This window comes from Erythranthe guttata, chromosome 13, assembly GCF_056151865.1.
Source record: "Erythranthe guttata isolate IM_541 chromosome 13, IM_541, whole genome shotgun sequence".
Lineage (NCBI taxonomy): Eukaryota > Viridiplantae > Streptophyta > Magnoliopsida > Lamiales > Phrymaceae > Erythranthe > Erythranthe guttata.
In genome coordinates, this window is record NC_142545.1 from 17,565,984 (window position 1) to 17,583,887 (window position 17,904).

The 17,904-nt window shown below is 34.6% G+C and overlaps 4 protein-coding genes across 6 annotated transcripts; all 4 read left to right on the forward strand.

Moving 5' to 3' along the window:
- Positions 1–2: 2 nt before the first annotated feature.
- On the forward strand, positions 3–3,172 carry LOC105968786 (NAC domain-containing protein 21/22). The gene is made up of 3 exons (XM_012993455.2): positions 3–198; positions 1,401–1,684; positions 2,345–3,172. The coding sequence occupies exons 1-3, from the start codon at positions 27–29 to the stop codon at positions 2,924–2,926; spliced, it is 1,038 nt and encodes a 345-aa protein (XP_012848909.2). The 5' UTR covers positions 3–26; the 3' UTR covers positions 2,927–3,172.
- A 1,932-nt stretch (positions 3,173–5,104) lies between these two features.
- On the forward strand, positions 5,105–8,824 carry RECA1 (recA DNA recombination family protein). Its single transcript, XM_012993452.2, has 13 exons — positions 5,105–5,482; positions 5,687–5,778; positions 6,064–6,139; positions 6,294–6,356; positions 6,512–6,641; positions 6,760–6,845; positions 6,937–7,062; positions 7,182–7,286; positions 7,378–7,434; positions 7,559–7,621; positions 7,711–7,787; positions 7,885–7,957; positions 8,504–8,824. Exons 1-13 carry the CDS (start codon positions 5,264–5,266, stop codon positions 8,606–8,608), a joined length of 1,272 nt encoding a protein of 423 aa, XP_012848906.2. The 5' UTR covers positions 5,105–5,263; the 3' UTR covers positions 8,609–8,824.
- Positions 8,825–9,211: 387 nt separating this feature from the next.
- LOC105968785 (Protein kinase superfamily protein) lies at positions 9,212–12,069 on the forward strand. Of its 3 annotated transcripts, XM_088812231.1 has the most exons (8): positions 9,222–9,331; positions 9,617–9,679; positions 10,163–10,293; positions 10,424–10,539; positions 10,630–10,840; positions 10,950–11,187; positions 11,289–11,439; positions 11,519–12,069. In XM_088812231.1, the coding sequence occupies exons 3-8, from the start codon at positions 10,245–10,247 to the stop codon at positions 11,909–11,911; spliced, it is 1,158 nt and encodes a 385-aa protein (XP_088668357.1). In that variant the 5' UTR covers positions 9,222–9,331; positions 9,617–9,679; positions 10,163–10,244; the 3' UTR covers positions 11,912–12,069. The 3 variants fall into 3 exon arrangements, with proteins under 3 accessions (XP_088668358.1, XP_088668357.1, XP_012848908.2); XM_088812232.1 differs by lacking the exon at positions 9,617–9,679 and having other exon boundaries at positions 9,212–9,331; XM_012993454.2 differs by lacking the exon at positions 9,222–9,331 and having other exon boundaries at positions 9,502–9,679.
- A 1,451-nt stretch (positions 12,070–13,520) lies between these two features.
- LOC105968773 (uncharacterized) lies at positions 13,521–17,886 on the forward strand. The gene is made up of 9 exons (XM_012993437.2): positions 13,521–14,752; positions 15,075–15,204; positions 15,437–15,927; positions 16,234–16,314; positions 16,414–16,512; positions 16,633–16,746; positions 16,864–16,947; positions 17,081–17,152; positions 17,256–17,886. Exons 1-9 carry the CDS (start codon positions 14,435–14,437, stop codon positions 17,520–17,522), a joined length of 1,656 nt encoding a protein of 551 aa, XP_012848891.2. The 5' UTR covers positions 13,521–14,434; the 3' UTR covers positions 17,523–17,886.
- The last annotated feature ends 18 nt before the right edge of the window (positions 17,887–17,904 follow it).

The window sequence follows — 17,904 nt, forward strand, 5'->3', positions numbered from 1 at the left end:
CCACCGTAGGAAAAGAAAAAAAAAAGATGAGCAGCCTGAGCACAGTGGAGGCGAAGCTGCCGCCTGGATTTAGGTTCCACCCAAGAGATGAAGAACTGGTGTGCGATTACTTGATGAAATGGATCTCGGGTTGCGCCCACCCGTTTCCTCTCTTGATCGAAGTTGACCTTAATAAGTGCGAGCCCTGGGATATTCCTGGTAACAATTTACACCTTACAAAGATGCCATTAATTGCCTTAATATATTTGTCTGAATTATCTTTCTTGCATTAAAAAAAAAAATGGCTTGATATGATCATTAATTGTGTGTAGTATTTACAGATTAAAAAATTATATATATATGTCTGTCTATATTGCCATTTCCCTTTTTATTTAGTATATTTCTAACTTTCGACTTTCAAAACTACGATCTTTGATCCTAAGCTTAATCCACCAATGAAATGAGTTTATTCAATTCTACACCATGTGAAAGTTCCATTAATTCGTACACGCGTATCTATATCTATATCTATATGTATATGTGTATGTATATATTTGAAAACACATCCAAATATATGTTATGTTCGTTTGCGATCGCTTGCAGATCTACGGTAATATACAATTTACTAGATAAGTTCTTAGTATATATCGAAACCAAAGCTTATCTAATTCTTGCGTGACTGGTTAAATTTTTGTCAAAAATATCAATACATGCGTGGTGCTTTTTACTACTATATATCATGCTACCATATGAAGGGTGGGATTAATATTTAATAATTTTTAATATTTTTTAAATAATAATTATTATTTCTTCCTCCTTTCTCAATTACCCCTCTATTTAAATTTCTCATTCACCCACCTTTCTGAAGAATTCGACACTCTTGGCCTTGTCCTAACCTAAAGAAATAGACACATAAATAGGAGATAACACAGAATATATATATACATATATATATATATATATTAAAGTCATATTATCTCAACCATACACGTGTAAAAATAACAACAGTTGATTATTAAGTCAGGGTGAGGCCCGATTCATGATAGTTCTATCTATCAAATCAAACAAGTACATATTTGTCGGGCTTCATTAATAATAATATTATCAACATCCAATATTGATGCCCTAAATTTCATAATGTTCATGTATTCATCTTTATTGAATAGAAATTCCGATGGCTACCCTGTATAATTTAGATTTTGACACTTTGGCCACATATGATTAATTATTGTGCTATATGGTCCAAATTTAGCAACTCCTTTTGTTTTCTTGGCGTGGCCACATATGCTCGGCCACGTGCTCGAGGCAGCGGTAACATTTTCGAATCTATTTTTCTGATATTATATATAATAGATGTTACATCCGGTGAAAAAATGTCTGATGAAATTAATTACAATTTTGTGTCCTTGGTTATAATTCAGTGACGGCACGTGTGGGCGGCAAGGAATGGTATTTTTACTGCCAAAGGGACAGGAAATATGCAACCGGGCTGAGAACGAACCGGGCCACAATATCGGGTTATTGGAAGGCAACCGGCAAAGACCGACACGTGATCCGAAAAGGGAGCCTCGTTGGAATGCGGAAGACGCTCGTATTCTATGTGGGTCGGGCCCCGAAAGGAAGAAAAACCGAATGGGTCATGCACGAGTTTCGCATGGAAGGAACCCGTGTACCCGCCGCCCCGAAACCCGTTTCTCCCGCCAAGGTAAAATTAGTTAATTAATTAATTAATCGCGATTATTAAATTTATTAACTGTGGTGACAGGTTAAGCTTTGACTAGTAGTAATCACACAATTCTAGTTGGTGATTTTTTATTGGCCAATAATTAATAATATATATATATATATATATATATATATATATATATATATATATATATATATATATATATCTTCAAGTTGTCAATATTATGGGCGTCAGCTTCATCAACTTACAGGCTGTTTTCATTTAGAAAAGACTTTTGGGAATATTTTTTTTTTTTTAATTAAAAATTCTTATTTTTATTTTTTTGTCTTTTGTGGATAGTATTTATGTGTGACGACAATTTGTTATTTGGATATATGCTAATTAAAGTCTTAAAATTAAAATAATCCTTGTTTTGTCGTTTCTGCCCACCACAAAGTTTAGGAAAAAGACAGAAATAAAAAATTAAAAAAAAAAAACATTTTAATTCCAAAATGCTAGTAGTATATTATTTATGTGAATCTTAGTGAGATATATTATAATTGTTCATTATTTGATGTTTTATTAATTTAACATTTAATGTGTCGTCGCACAAAAAATATTAACATATATTATCTTGATTAATTAAACAAGTGATACTCCTGATTAATTATTTAATGTTTGGATAATATATGTATACAGGAGGATTGGGTTCTGTGCAGAGTATTCTACAAAAGCAGACAAGAAATACCAGGAGGGAAAACACAATTAGAAATCACAACAGAGAACAGCTACACCTACAGCTACGACGTCGTTCCACCATCTCTGCCGCCGTTAATAACAGCAGCACCACCACCGTACAACAGCATCACATTCAACCAGACTCATCAGTATTACGAGCAAGTGCCCTGCTTCTCCATTTTCAACACCACCAACCAAACAAACCCTAATCCTAGTAGTTTCTCTCTCATCACCCAAATGGCGGCGGGCGATCCACCACCACCACTAACAGCACCAGATCACGTGATAACGCCGTCAAACTTTCCTGGTGATCTGTACAATCCGCCGTTTGCTATGATGGATAACGACGACCCAGCTTCTAATTGCTATGATAAGAAGGTGATTAGAGATGTTTTGAAACGTCTGACGAAGGTAGAAAGTGGGATTAATAATGAACAATGCAGCATGATTCAGGGCTCGAACTCGAGCTTCGGCGGCGAAGGAAGTTCCGACAGTTATCTGTCTCAAGCCGATCTCTCTTCCATGTGGAACCAATACTCTTGAATCATTAATTAATTAATTACCAGCTGGGATTAATTATTAATTCTGTTTGGATATCAGTTTAATTTTTGCCAATTATTCAATATTGTCAACTATATATAGTATGTACTTTATATATATATAAATTTCCTATTATCGTTTGTGTTTGTAATATATACGTACAGACGTACATTTGGTGGTATGTGTATTAGGGTTAGAATTAAGTATATATATGTAAATTAATTTTATCATACATGATTATTATGTGCATGTAAATTGACGTGTGATCGATTGCACAATGCACAGTACATCTGTAATTTGCTTAAACCTGTTAGTTAATTAAGCGCTCCTTCGGTGGAAGCGAAATTTGAGCACAACGTAACGCATTTCGTGTGGTTTATTTGCGGACTATTACACGATAGTAGTATTTTACGTTAAACTTAATGTATGTAAAATTCATATTAGCGTGCAAATGAAATGAAACAACTAACTAATGTAGGTAGTATAAATTTATATTTGATCAACCTAAATTTTAGTACAATAGTAAGAAATCAAAAGAAACTACTTGCAACTGCAAATACTTATACAGTTAAATCTCTATATATTAGTACAGTTGTAACTATTAAATTCTATTAATTTAATGAAATATCAGATTATCGAACTAATAATTTAATATGTTTTTACCGAATCGGGACCCAAAGAAATTATTATTTAAGCGATGTTATTAATTTATCGAGATTCTACTGTCCATATTCTGAACATAATTAATTAGAATGATCAACGAAGACAGTCAAATATCAAATCAATTTTACAATTGGCATCACTATATGACACTTTTTACATCAATTGTTTTGCAATATTTTTTTAAATATTAAAATAATTGTAGAATGTCAAAGAAGATGAAATAGTACTTAGATGACTGAATCAAATTGCGTGATGATCTTGTGCTTATGCATGTTGCCAAACACTAGATAATTACAATCAAAGAGGTTACTTTAGAGTTGCTAGTTAAAATTATTTGACTATCACTTTCATCCATCTAACCAAACCTACAGCTAATTAATAATACAATTATGAGATTGAAGAAAAGAACACAATAATTCCGTGTGATCTCGTCGATGCGATTCGATGATTTGATCTTTTTGAGCTTGTCTGATATCGCCACGCCGTTAATTTTTTAATCTTTTTAATATCAAATTAAGTATATACTAATCTTGAAATAAATTTGAAGTATGATATGGGTTATCCCGATGTCATAGGAACGACGCCCGACCAAGAATCCGGCGGAAGTTGAAAACTGATGTAAACGAGACTAGACTGAGATCATCAGCCCGGCGAACGGAGTTCGATCAAAGTAGATCTTGAAATACTCTTTGTTCTATATATATATGAAGTCCAAAGTTAAATGAAATCAATTTATCCACCCTAGCTAGTTATTCCGAACTCTACCAAACGACAAGGACGTGACATTTGTTTATGATAATATTATGCTAAATTATTTGAGTATCTCAGTTTCACATTTCTAATATCTCCTGGTGCAAGGGATTCTTGATAGCAACTTATGACCAAACTCACCAATAATCCTGATTTTCACAAACAACTCCTCTTTGATTATATATTGTGCTTTTCCTCTTAAAATTGTAATTGATGTTTTTATTTTCTCGTCACCAGCTATAAAATCGCATTTATGACGTTGACGAATCGAATTGGAATTAACACATTTAAAAAAAGTATATATATATTTTTTTCGGAAACGAAAAAGTTAAAAAATTCCTACTTTATTAAAGAAAAATAATAGAATGAAAAAAATTGTTTTAGAATATGAAATAAAAATCGGACAAATACCGTAAATTGCAATTTTCTATTTACCTGTAAAATGAAATATATATATATATATAGAAACTTCGGGTTGAATTATAAAAATAAAATTGATTTTGTCAAAAACTAAAACGTAAATCAGAATCTCATATATATTCCAATTCCAATCTAGAAAATTCAGAGAAACCGGAAATAAAAAAATTCAAAATCCAAGTGAATAAAAAATTTCCAATTTTTTTTTTTTATAAAATTGAAATCGATGGAATTCGAAAATTTCGTTTCAATTTTTAACTCATACATCTTTTTACTAGACCAATAATAGCCCAATGGGCTTACTAAAAAACGTTAATAAAATTTAAAATTAATAATATGTAATATTAAAATATAGGAATCAAACATCTGAGAAGATACGAAAATACACGCTAACGCTTCTTCACTGTGTCAGTGACAGTGCACCTTCCTTCGTCTTCGCCTTTTCTGCTTCACTTGTTCACACACTAGTGGTATATTCGCACCAAAATTTTACCGTTAAAACGGGAAAAAATGGATTTAACGTTCCCGCTTAAAACCCAGTGTTTATCTTCAAAATTCAAGTACTGCAGCTCGCCGGCCTTCTCAAATGCTTCGTCGCTGGTGCGAGGTTTCCTCGACGCCTCTTGTTCTTCGCGAATAAAGCCTAAATTAATTAGGGTTCGCTCGGAATTTGACGGCAAAGTTAACGGCGCTCTCTCCGCCGATTTCGACTCTCGTTTCGTCGACCGGGTAAGCAAACACACTTCCCCAACATATTTGTTCTCAGCTTTGTAGACTATTTTCTTCAATTATAGAGACTGGCAACAATTTGTGGAGTTTAATTGAAACTTGGCTTAATTAGGGCATACAATCTGCTGTCTGAATTTTGCTTATTTAATGTAATTGTTGTCCAGGTGAATGGTTGTAACTGAATTAACTTGTTTCTTGCAACAGCAAAAGGCGCTCGATGCTGCCATGAACGATATAAATAGCTCTTTCGGGAAGGGAAGTGTTACGAGGCTCGGAAGTGCCGGTGGAGCTTTGGTGTAGGTGTATTTTATTAATTCCCAATTAATTTTTTTGTAGTTGTCTGTAACTGAATTTGTCGGCCCTCACGCACAATAAGAAACTAAAATAAATAAATAAAATTATGCTTGTAATAACCAGGCGATTTACTTGTCTGCTCTCGGTTGCAGATATCCTTACTGCATATGTATTGTATTACTCAGTATATAGGGATTCAGAAATGTCACTTTCTTATCTATTAAATCATAGTAATCGTAGCCGTTAGCGTTTTGGTAATTTTATTACCTCAATATTTGTTGATGTAGTGAAACCTTTCCAAGTGGCTGCTTGACGTTGGACTTTGCTTTAGGGGGCGGCCTTCCGAAAGGAAGAATTGTCGAGGTTTTATATATATATATATATATATATATATATATATATATATATATTTTTTTTTTCATGCACTATACATTCGAAAAGGACGAGTAATCTGCCCGATGCAGCATTTTTTACCACGGAGATTTGATAATGTGTGTGTTTTTTTTCCCCTTGTAAGGTATATGGGCCAGAAAGTAGTGGGAAGACGACTCTAGCACTCCATGCAATTGCCGAAGTGCAGGTCTAGTATGTTCTTACCTTTACTTATGTCAGTTATATGTCACTTGGAAACCCAATATATTAAGTGGATTTATTTATAAAGTTAGTGTCTCTTCGTTATTCTGGCATTCGAATCGAGTGTAAAATCTGACATTCTTCAATGTTGAAACCAAGCAGAGGCTCGGGGGAAACGCTATGCTTGTTGATGCTGAGCACGCTTTTGATCCGGCGTACTCGAAATCTTTGGGTGTTGATGTAGAGAATTTGATTGTTTGCCAGCCTGATAATGGAGAGATGGCGCTCGAGAGTAACTTTCTTCTTCTTCTCCTTTTTTTTTTTTTTTAAATAATTTTATTACATTGTTGACAAGCTATAGTTGTATAGTACAATATGTATTTCTAAGTCTTTTGTATTCTATGTGTCAGTTGCCGATCGCATCTGTAGATCCGGTGCTGTTGACCTCATTTGCATTGATTCAGTCTCGGCTCTTACTCCACGAGCTGAAATTGAAGTAAGTTACATACTTTCTGCGTTTGAAAAAAAAATTAAAATTGATTTATTTCAAATTTGTGAATATTTTGTGTGTACGTAATTTGGCATAGGGTGAAATCGGAATGCAACAAATGGGTTTGCAAGCACGCCTTATGAGCCAAGCCTTGCGTAAAATGTCAGGGAATGCTTCCAAAGCTGGATGTACGCTTATATTTTTAAATCAAATTAGACACAAGGTAACTTACCTAATTCAGAGACAATCGTTCATATCTACTTAAATAATTTATGATTTTTTTTATTTGTTTGTTTTCCGTCTGAAGTTTATTGATTATATTATGACTTTTGTCTAAGCTAGATAGGAGTATATTATGGAAACCCTGAAGTCACGAGTGGTGGAATTGCTTTGAAGTTCTTTGCATCTGTCCGACTTGAAATACGTCCTACTGGGAAGATAAAATCTGTAAGCCGAAATCTGATAAAATTTAGCAATAAGTTAAGCGTGTCCTATTTGCTCATCGTAAAATTACTTAATATGGTGTCTGTTTTCATAGGTTAAAGGAGACGAAGATATTGGACTCAAAGTCCGTGTAAGAGTTCAAAAGAGTAAGGTAAGTGGCACGAGAATATGAGTTTTGACACTTGGTCAAAATTTACATACTATTTGCTGTGTATGCTATCTCGAAAGTTTGAGATGCCAAAGTAGTTATATGAAGCTAGTTAGTTTTATCACAGGTGTCAAGGCCGTACAAGCAAGCCGAGTTTGAAATTATATTCGGAGAGGGAATCAGCAAACTGGTTAGTGCATTATTTTTTTTTAGTTTCGCAATTGCTATTTGCTAACTCCAAGACTCTGTGTTGATTTTCTTTTCTAACTGCATCTTTAGGGTTGTGTATTGGATTGTGGTGAAATGACCGACGTTGTCTTAAAGAAGGGGTCGTGGTATAGCTATGGAGATCACAGGTTTCATTTATGGTTTGAAGTAATTTACTAGGTGGAAACGTAATCTGGTTCTGGGTTTAGCTGAAAGACGATTTGTGTACTTGATGTGAATATGTAGGTTGGGACAAGGAAGAGACAGAGCATTACAGTACCTCAAAGAAAACCCTCTTGTGTCTGAGGAAATAGAGAAGGTAATAATGTACTCCCTCTCCTATGAACTACATACACACATTAAAATAAAGGGCAAATTCCGACCACTCCCTAAGGTATGCTCAAATTACGAAAGAACCCCTCATGTTCTCCCAACTATGTAATTGTCTTACACGTCCATCCTTACGGTGTCAAATTTACCTACTTAAGGAGGGGTTTTTTCGTAACACAATACATAGTTGGGGGTGGTTGTAATTATCCAAACAAGAGATTTTTCTTTTCGTAATTTGAGCTTCCTCGGCCGTAATTTACCCTAAAATAAAAGTCAAGTCAATTTTCCATTGGCCACAAAAAAAAAAAAAAAAAAAAAAAAAAAAAAAAAAACCTCACTGTGCAGTAAAATAGCTTACCTACAGTTAGTTATTTTGCGTATATTGCAATTTGCAGTAAGAGCAATGCATAGTCACATTTCGATGGCGACTATGTTGAAACACAAAATTTCGCTAATTTTCGTTTGTGTGTTGTAGTTAGTTTATATATGTGAGGAATGAAATTTATGATAGTGGCATTTTCGAGAATTTGTGCAGAAAGTAAGAGCTGCTGTGACAGAGGGCATCGGAAATGGAGGTTCTTATGCGAAGCCTTCAGCTCCCCAAACCGACAGCGAAGATATGTTCCAAGAAATGCAATGAAATGACGATTAAGCCCTTCTTCTTTTTGTCTTATGGGAAGATTATTGCAAAAAAGATGGTTTGCGATTTTGCATCAACAGCCATCTAAATTTTTGCGAGTGTAATTGAAAATCATCCATGAACTGTGGAACAATTAGAGTATATTATGGAAAAGCAAATCCATGGTCCATAATTGTAAGAGAGGCTAATCTTCGACACTTCCGACAACGGATAAAAGCACTTCTAGCTAGACCTTTAATTTCCAATTAATTGTTGTTGGCCCGAAGAGTCGTCCTCACCATATAAGATTCGGTTATTTAATTAATCATATCAAATCTACTCAACCAAATTGAGGTTTAGAAAACATTCATACATTTCATGATGTGTGATAAATCCAAAGAAATCACCTTGCGCCAATCATACGAAAGACGTAAATCAGATCGAGGTTTTGGGCCGGTACACAATTGTTCTTGAAAATAAAATCGCTAAAATGAAAAAAAAGGGGGTAATGTGAAAAGGGATAGATGAGAAATTGTATTAAAGTCATAATAATATTAGAACAATAGTCTACAATAATGATGGAGTTGTTAATATATGAAAAAAATAATAGTGTTCCCACACACCAGAATTAGGAAGAAGGACTGTACGCCATGGTTGACTTTTACGCGCCACCTGCTTTTTCCTCAATTATTCCTTCTTCTTCCTCCTACTTTTCAATTGTCAACACCCTCAAAGTCTCGTCTGGTATGCAAATATTTTTTTTTTTTTTGGTTTTTTATTTTTTCAATTTGTACTTGTTTTTTGCATATTAAATAAATATAAAATTAATAATTATGACCGTGTTTAATTAGCCGTAAGTATGTACTCAAAATAATTTGACCTCACCATCTTGACATTTGTAGCTGCCAAGATCTTACGCATCTCTCGTTGGACTTTCTTATTAAGATTTATTATTAGTCCAAACCCTACTTTTTATTTGTTCTATGTATTCTGCTTCTCCGCCGCATGATCAATTTGTCTGAAATTCAGGTGTCTGGAGATTTCTCTTCTGTCCGAAAATTTTGGGACTTTTGTTTTTCCGAGGTTTTTCAGGTGCTTTTTTTTTTTTTTTTTTTTCTCTTTTTCTTTTTATCTCAGCTGGGATTTTCTTTGAATTATGCTGTATCAATCACTTCTATCTGTTAGTTTGTTTCGATTTTTCGTTTCAACTATTGGAGATTTAATACCTGGTTCTTCGAAATCTTATCTGTTTTATGTATGATTTATAATAACCTTAGTTGTTAAGAAACTCTGCTGCTTTTGATTCGTGTTTATCCCTTCAATGAAGTGAGGAGTGTTAGTTAATAAGTGGTATTTAACTAATAATTTGTAGTCTCTCTCTCTCTCTCTCTCTCTCTAGGTTGAGAAATCAGTTTTGCAGGCAAATTAATTTCCAGTCTTCAAGTTCAGCTACACAATATGCATGTCTATTTACGGTTTTGTTTATGCTACGTTTTCCGGTTGCTAATTTATTTGCTACATTTTAGCGTTCTTTGAGTTAATTGTGATCGGTTTTTTGTTTTTCGCCAATGGCAGTTTGGAAATTCTGTTCCTTTCGACGTTATCTACCCCAAGCTTATAGCAGGGTGAAGTCATTGGTCAAATCCCGTAGAGAGTTATGACCTGCCTATCTTTCTTATGGGGTAGAAGATCGAATTTATCGAATGGTAAACCTCCAAAATTAAATTCATCGAGTGACTTCTTTTTTTAATCTTTCTTATATTATATTATTTCGGTTTGTACTTTGTATGTTGATATTTCGTCTGACTGGTAATAACGAAGCTGAATTGTCTACAGAGCTTACGGGAGTGGACAATGTTACTCTTTACACTTACAAGGAGCTGAAAATCGCGACCAATGATTTTAGTCCGGCGAACAAAATCGGGGAGGGCGGATTTGGTTCTGTCTATAAGGTAAATTAAGCCTAATTTGTATGTATATATATAAATATTTTAGAGCGTAAGTCAGATTTTTTCTGACAAAATTATGTTGAATATAAGCAGGGTAAACTTCGGAACGGGCAGATGGCTGCGATTAAGGTTCTCTCAGCTGAGTCGAGACAAGGCGTACGAGAATTCTTGACGGAAATTCAAATCATTTCAGACATAGAGCACGAGAATTTAGTGAAGCTCTACGGTTGTTGTGTGGAAGCCAATCAACGGATTCTCGTCTACAACTACCTAGAGAACAACAGTCTCGCACGAACACTTCTTGGTACGCACGCCTCTCATCATATTTTAATAATTTCCAAAATAAATAAATAAATATATATTTTCAATTATTTGTGAAGTTATGAGATTTTGATATTTTTGTAATTGTACAGGTGGAGGTCACAGCAGTATATACTTTAGCTGGCAAACACGAGTTAAGATTTGTATAGGAGTTGCGAGAGGGCTTGCTTATCTACACGAGCAAGTGGTACCGCATATCGTCCACCGAGATATCAAAGCAAGCAATATTCTTCTCGACAGAGATTTGACGCCGAAAATATCGGATTTTGGTCTGGCCAAACTCATGCCTCCGAACATGACTCATGTCAGCACACGTGTTGCAGGAACAATGTACGTGCAACAAAAATCTGTTTTTATTTTTTTTATTTTTTTTTATTTCGAAAGGTTTGTACGTGTAATACGAACTTGAATATATTTGTCGATTCTTGCAGAGGTTATTTAGCACCCGAATATGCAATAAGGGGCCAGCTCACACGACGAGCTGACATTTACAGTTTCGGTGTTCTTCTGATCGAAATAGTCAGTGGTAGATGCAATACCAATACCCGATTACCCATAGACGAACAATATATTCTCGAAAGGGTATGCATTTTTCTCACAAAGTAGAGTTGAGAATGACTTGGTTCTTTTAATCAATATTTTTAATTTATTTATTCTGCAGACATGGCATCTATACGAGAAAAATGCGCTTGTAGCACTCGTCGACACATCTCTGAACGGAGAATTCGACGGTGAACGGGCTTGCAGATTCTTAAAGATCGGTCTTCTCTGCACTCAGGACGCTCCGAAGCTTCGGCCATCCATGTCAAGTGTTGTCCGAATGCTTACTGGCGAAAAAGATATTGACGAAACCGCAATTACAAAACCGGGATTGATTTCCGATTTCATGGATTTGAAGATTAAAAACGACCCCAAACCGAGGCACGGGATTAACAACAACATGTCTTCCAATTTCAACTCTTCGGGCTCGGATTCTTTGGAGAATACTACATTGACCTCTGCATCGTCTTCTCAGGCTACCACATTTACCGCTGTTTACGATAGGAGCATGTGAAAGATTGTATAGTTAATTATCCGCTGTGAATTGAGATGTTTTTTTTTTTTTTTTTTTAGAAACGAAAAATATATATGTATAGATAATTTTTTGTGTGATTTTTGGTTGGCTTGTCTAAATTGATTTACTGCATTATTTAATATTTAGAGAGAGAGAGAGAGAGAGAGAGAGAGAGAGAGAGAGAGAGAGAGAGAGAGAGAGAGAGAGAGAGAGAAAATAGTTATGTAAATGTAGATCAAATGAATAATGAATTCTTATTGAATTTGTGTTATGTTCAATTTTCTTTTTGCTTATTTAATAAACTCCCTATAATTCTTTTTTTCCTTATTAATTTTTTTTGTGTAATTAATTTACTGAAACATAAGAATATGTTTAAAGTAACAAAACATCCAATCTATCATACAATGTACGGCCCTTGTTTTTTTGTACTATAATTGATACACGACAAATTCAAATAGCCTGTTGACAACCAAATAATTAAAAAAAGCTAAGTACTATTATTAGGGGTTAATCATTAGTAATTAAGAAAACTAAATAAACTGTTTGTTTACTTCACTAATTAAGTATATTCCCTAAAATGTACTACTATATTATTAAATTTGGCACTTGCACCTTTTTTTTATTTCCTTAATTTACGAAATATAATTTAAATTAAATATATTGTTGATACTTAGAAGTTACTTGATTAAATGTCAGAGATGGGGCTGATTCAAAGTCGATGCTTTCCCCACGTATTTTTATTATCTTCCCGTTTAAGCCTTCTTCCAACTTCCAATGTTATTTTTTTGGAAAATGTGGCTTCAATTTAATGTCTATATATTATATATAAAGTCTTTTTATATTCATTTTAAGACCCTATATATGTGTTTTAATTTATTCAATCATTTTCTAAAAACTTTGCTTTATAAGGTGGAATTGGTTATAATATTTTTAATTGATAAAATATTGTGAGCGACGTAGTCAAAATGATTCGAACCGTCCCGCAAGAGATGTTCTAGCAGTTGAAACAAATTAATTTGTGTCAAATTTAAGTTCGAATCATGTTATCAACAGTCGCTAAGTGGAACTTGTCACATATGATTAACTTACTGTGTTTACGTCATCTTATCCAGTAGCGGAGCCAGCAATTTTGCAAGTCTCTGTTAATATATATATATATATATATATATATATATATATATATATATATATATATTTGTGTTTTGTGTATAATCAGCATTCGCGACCCTTTAAAATATTTTTTATACATTCGCCTCTCCGAACTTAAAATCTTGACTCCAGTAATGATCTTATCAAACGTAAATTAAGTATTTATATATATATATATATATATATATATATATATATATATATATATATATATATATTCTCAATATAATATAAGTTTAGTTTATGCACACTTGTAATGAATTTTAAAGATTAAAATATAGTAACTTACCTTATTGGAAAAACATATTCTAATATATCCAACAATAAATCCAATAATTAACAACATTGGTCATAAGATGCAAAAAAAGTAAGACTTGTCAAAAAATCGTAGAAATTAAGATTAAATGGGTCCCACATAAACAAATGCATTACTACTACTTTCCGAGTTAACCCTAATCCCACACACATAAAAACTAAGATTAAATAAATTCTCTTTCTCTCTCATCAAATAAATAAAAATAAAAAAAAGGCTCTTGGTTTCTCTCTCATCATCACTGCTTGTCTCACTCTCTCATGACTCTCCTTTTTGAAACTTTTTTAACCTCTTCCTTTTACTTTCTTCTTCACAGGCATTCCCTGAAAAAGTGCGAAAAAGCCTAGGGCTCCAACTTTTTCTTCCATTAATCGAATATTATGAGGAATTCATCCACATTTTTCCTTCTGAAATTGCTCTCTTCTGATTACCTCCGCGCTAAATTTTTGTTTCTCTCTTTGAAATTTCTCTTCGTCTAATTCGGTGGGTGGGGTTAAATTTTTATTTTTTTTTGGTATTTTTTTCTGCATTTGTGTTGGCGCATTTCGTTAGGAATTTCGCGGGCAGTTTCTTTATTGGGGGATTGTTCGGGTCAAAAAAGTGAAAATGCTGTGAGTTCATTTATGGGGGTTTTGCTTTTCCGGGAGACGTACATGTGAAGCAATTTATAGTTTTTAGTTCAGTTTTTTGTTTTTACTGACTGATGAAGTTCATGAATCCCAGCTTTTAACTGTGTGGAGAAGGAATATTCTGGATCTCTTTTGCTCTTATTCATTGCGACTTGCGTTTTCCCAGGCTCTCTGGATTCACAATTAAGATCGCTCTTCGTGTTTTAAAATAGTCGAATTTTGAGTCAGATTCAAGTCTTATTCAGTAAATAATAGGATTATGCGGCGCAATATCATTGCACATTTGGGGATATAAACTTATTGCAGCTCTATTTAGAGGGCATTGTTAGCAGGATTCCGAAGCATGGCCAAAAGGTCAAGCATATCTGTGTCGAATTCAATCGTTGCAGTTAAATTTACTCTTTATTAGCCTAGATTTCGAGGCATTAGGTTATGGAGGATATTGGTCTTTTCAATCAAGGGTTGAAATGGTTGCAATCAAAGGACTCTTACTCTGTAGTGAGGAATACCACGAGCTGTATAAGGGACAAGATTGGTATTTTCATGGATCGGCATTGGCCGATGGTTTGTTGTGGGTGTGCGAAATTCGGGAAGGGTTTGCTGTTCTTGTTGGTTTACTGGAAAAACTGTTCTATTTCTGGATTGAAGTCATTTATTGGGCTGGGATCAGCTGCTCTGCTAGTCATTATGTGGAGTTGCTTCCTCAGCTTGACATCGATGTCGTGTCTTCTATACGTGCTTCTTAGTATGGTATGTCTCTCGGTCTTCCTGATTTTCATTGTAGCATTTAATTTTATGCTGATTATTTGTTCGATAGTTTTTTTTTTTGGAATCCAAGATTCGCTGATGTTATAACTTCTTGAATAGGCTGTTCTTGATATTCATGCTCTCGATCTGATAATAACGATGCCGAGATGTGAATATGATTTTTGGATATCGTATGACAATATGTGGTTTAAAATGAATATGTAAATTATAAGAGAAATTATCTCAAGCAATTACTAGACGTGATAGTAACTTTCTTTAACAGCGACTATTTTAACTCACTTGTTGTTGCAAATGTATTTTCCAGGGAGCAGCTGGGGTTGCTGTTCAGTATTTAGGCTACACTCCGGGACTTTTCATTGTCGGGCTTTTTGCCATTTTGGTTTTGTGGATGTATGCTAACTTTTGGATAACTGGTACCTTATTTATAGTTGGTGGTACGCCCTGATTCCCTTAATTTATTTTCAACTCGTTTTACGCTGCCATTATATGCTTTTCTTTTTCACTTTTAACTATTCCATTTCAAATTTCCTTGGACGAGACATTTTGAATATAGGGGATATATTAGAAATGATTTTGTGATATTGTTGCTTTTGCTTCATGAAGATGCCATGCGATGATTCTTTTAATAAGACACATTTAAATACTAGCATATTTCGGTAACTGCAGGTTATTTATTTTCATTAAATCATGCGAGGCTGGTGGTGCTTATGGCAACCCTATACGCTATGTATTCTGTCAAAGTTCGAGTAGGTTGGCTTGGAGTTAGTCTCGCTATTAACCTTGCCTTCCTATCGAACGACGTATTGAACTACTTGATCAAATGGTGTGATAATTTGAGTGAGAGTGCTCACTTTGAGGAGCGTAAAGAATCCGATTCGTTTGCAGAAGGTAGTTTCTCAACTGGGTGTGACTATTCTGCCCCTAGTGAAGTAGAAGGAGAAGAAGAAGAGAAGTTGCATTCGTGTAAATCAGCGAGCAAGCCTGCTATTCCTTCTTTTCTTGAAACGCCGAAAGAATTTGCTGTTAAGAAGGTGGTTGCAAGTTCCACAGTTGAGATGGAAAGGATTTTAAGTTGTGGAAATCACTACGAGGCCCTTGGATTTCCACCCCAAAAGAAGATCGATGTTGTGTTATTGAAGAAGGAATACCATAAAAAGGTGTGATGATTTAATTTTATCAAATGCTAACGTTTAATTACCTTGTATGCGTGCTAGCGAAAAAAAGAATCCTAATATCCAATATAGCTAATGTCAAGCAAGGTTCGTTTGGGTTTTATCTACACTTTATAATGAAGTAAATAAATAATAGCTAATTTTTTTCAGTATATGTGTGCTTATGTTTTACATCCATCACTCTAATTTGACTTTGCCATATGTCTGGTTGTGAGTTTGAAATGTCGGTAAATACTATGTACTATGTTCGAATATTTCTTCTTTATGAACAGCAATCTTTGCATTTTCCAGGCCATGCTTGTGCACCCTGACAAGAATATGGGAAGTCCACTGGCAAGTGAATCATTTAAGAAACTCCAATGTGCATACGAGGTAAATATTTTTCATTTTTTATTTAAATGCTTAAATAAATACCTGAAATAGATTAAAGGATATAGATTCCAAGACTGTTCTTGTTTGCATTAAAACCAGGTCCTCTCTGATGCTGTGAAGAAGAGGGATTATGATGAGCAGCTGAGGAAAGAAGAATCCAAGTGTGTTATGCAGAGATCAGCTAGCACTTCTTGTCAGGTAAAGTATACGATATGCCACTTCATCGATTTCGCCAAAATTAAGGGCATGATATTGTTAGAATAATTTTATTAAGTCTTGAATTCAGAAGATAAGATAATCTACGTATTTGTGGTACAGAGTACTGCTGACTTTTGCTCTGAGGAGTCGAGGCGAATACAGTGCACAAAGTGTGGTAATTCCCATATTTGGGTCTGCACAAACAGAACCAAGGCCAAAGCAAGATGGTGCCAGGTTTGATTACCCTCTTAAAAAAAGTGTCGAATTTCTTGGGCTTTTTGCTTGTCATGTATATCAACTGATTGTTAAAAAAAAAAGGTATGTAAACTGATTGTGATTTTCCGAGTACAGGATTGCTGTCAGTATCATCAAGCAAAGGATGGTGATGGATGGGTAGAGTACAAAGGCTCGTTGGTGTTTGACCGGCCTCAAAAGGTGTACTTCATGTACCAAAAACTTGTTGATGCAAATATCTAATTAAATACGTTACATTCTCGAATGCAAGTCTTTTTTTCTCTTTTCTAATCTAATTAATTAGTTGAAAAATTATTATGTTGGTCACGTATAGGTAGAAATCCCTCGGGCTTTTGTCTGCGCTGAAAGCAAGATTTTCGATGTGTCAGAGTGGGCTATATGCCAGGTTAGTCTGTTCTTTACACTTTCTTGCTTTCACACTTCACCGCAATTCAACGAAGTTGAATATTTCGATCAAACCACCAATTTAATTTTTCTTGTGTAAATAGGGAATGGCGTGCAGACCAAACACACACAGGCCGAGCTTCCATGTAAACATGGTCGGATTAGAAAAGTCAACCCAAAGGTCAAACTCGAGTCGTTATCCATGGGATTTGGATGCTGAGATGATGGAAGAAGAGGATGAATTCGAATTATGGCTCCAACAAGCACTTGCTTCCGGACTTTTTTGCGAAACTTCAAAGAGGAGAAAAAGCTGGAGCCCCTTCAAACTGCCTCAAAAAAAGGGTAAAAATCAATGGCGAAGAGCATCATAGTAGAAGAAACACAATTTTTTCTCCAAGTTTTACGATATTTATTGGCATGGAAACCTCTCCTTTTATTTCTCCACTGAAAACACACATGAGTTAACTGATGATGAGATCACTGAAAAAAACGATAGCTTATTATCCACCGTAAATTTCTTGATTGGGTGATAGATTGCGAGAGGGTTAGTGAAAGGTATGTGAAATCTACTTGGTCTTACACGACTGTTCTGTAAATAAGTTTGGGATTCTTGATGTAGTTTTCCTCTGCTGCAGATCAGTTTACAAGGAAACTGATTCTGGTAGCGTACCTTTAATCACTTAAGCAGATGCAATAAAACGAGCGAAAAAAAGAAGTGATTTTTCCCCCCTGCTATTTGTATTGATTTTTGGC

Coding starts and splice junctions, on each gene's coding strand:
- RECA1 (XM_012993452.2), top strand. CDS start 5,264: ATGGATTTAACGTTCCCGCTTAAAACCCAGTGTTTATCTTCAAAATTC. Junction 7,622..7,710: donor GAGAGGGAATCAGCAAACTG/GTTAGTGCATTA, acceptor CTGCATCTTTAG/GGTTGTGTATTGGATTGTGG. Junction 7,958..8,503: donor TGTCTGAGGAAATAGAGAAG/GTAATAATGTAC, acceptor GAATTTGTGCAG/AAAGTAAGAGCTGCTGTGAC.
- LOC105968773 (XM_012993437.2), top strand. CDS start 14,435: ATGGAGGATATTGGTCTTTTCAATCAAGGGTTGAAATGGTTGCAATCA. Junction 15,928..16,233: donor AGAAGGAATACCATAAAAAG/GTGTGATGATTT, acceptor TGCATTTTCCAG/GCCATGCTTGTGCACCCTGA. Junction 17,153..17,255: donor CAGAGTGGGCTATATGCCAG/GTTAGTCTGTTC, acceptor TTGTGTAAATAG/GGAATGGCGTGCAGACCAAA.
- LOC105968786 (XM_012993455.2), top strand. CDS start 27: ATGAGCAGCCTGAGCACAGTGGAGGCGAAGCTGCCGCCTGGATTTAGG. Junction 199..1,400: donor CGAGCCCTGGGATATTCCTG/GTAACAATTTAC, acceptor GTTATAATTCAG/TGACGGCACGTGTGGGCGGC. Junction 1,685..2,344: donor AACCCGTTTCTCCCGCCAAG/GTAAAATTAGTT, acceptor ATATGTATACAG/GAGGATTGGGTTCTGTGCAG.
- LOC105968785 (XM_088812232.1), top strand. CDS start 10,245: ATGACCTGCCTATCTTTCTTATGGGGTAGAAGATCGAATTTATCGAAT. Junction 11,188..11,288: donor ACACGTGTTGCAGGAACAAT/GTACGTGCAACA, acceptor CGATTCTTGCAG/AGGTTATTTAGCACCCGAAT. Junction 11,440..11,518: donor AACAATATATTCTCGAAAGG/GTATGCATTTTT, acceptor TTTATTCTGCAG/ACATGGCATCTATACGAGAA.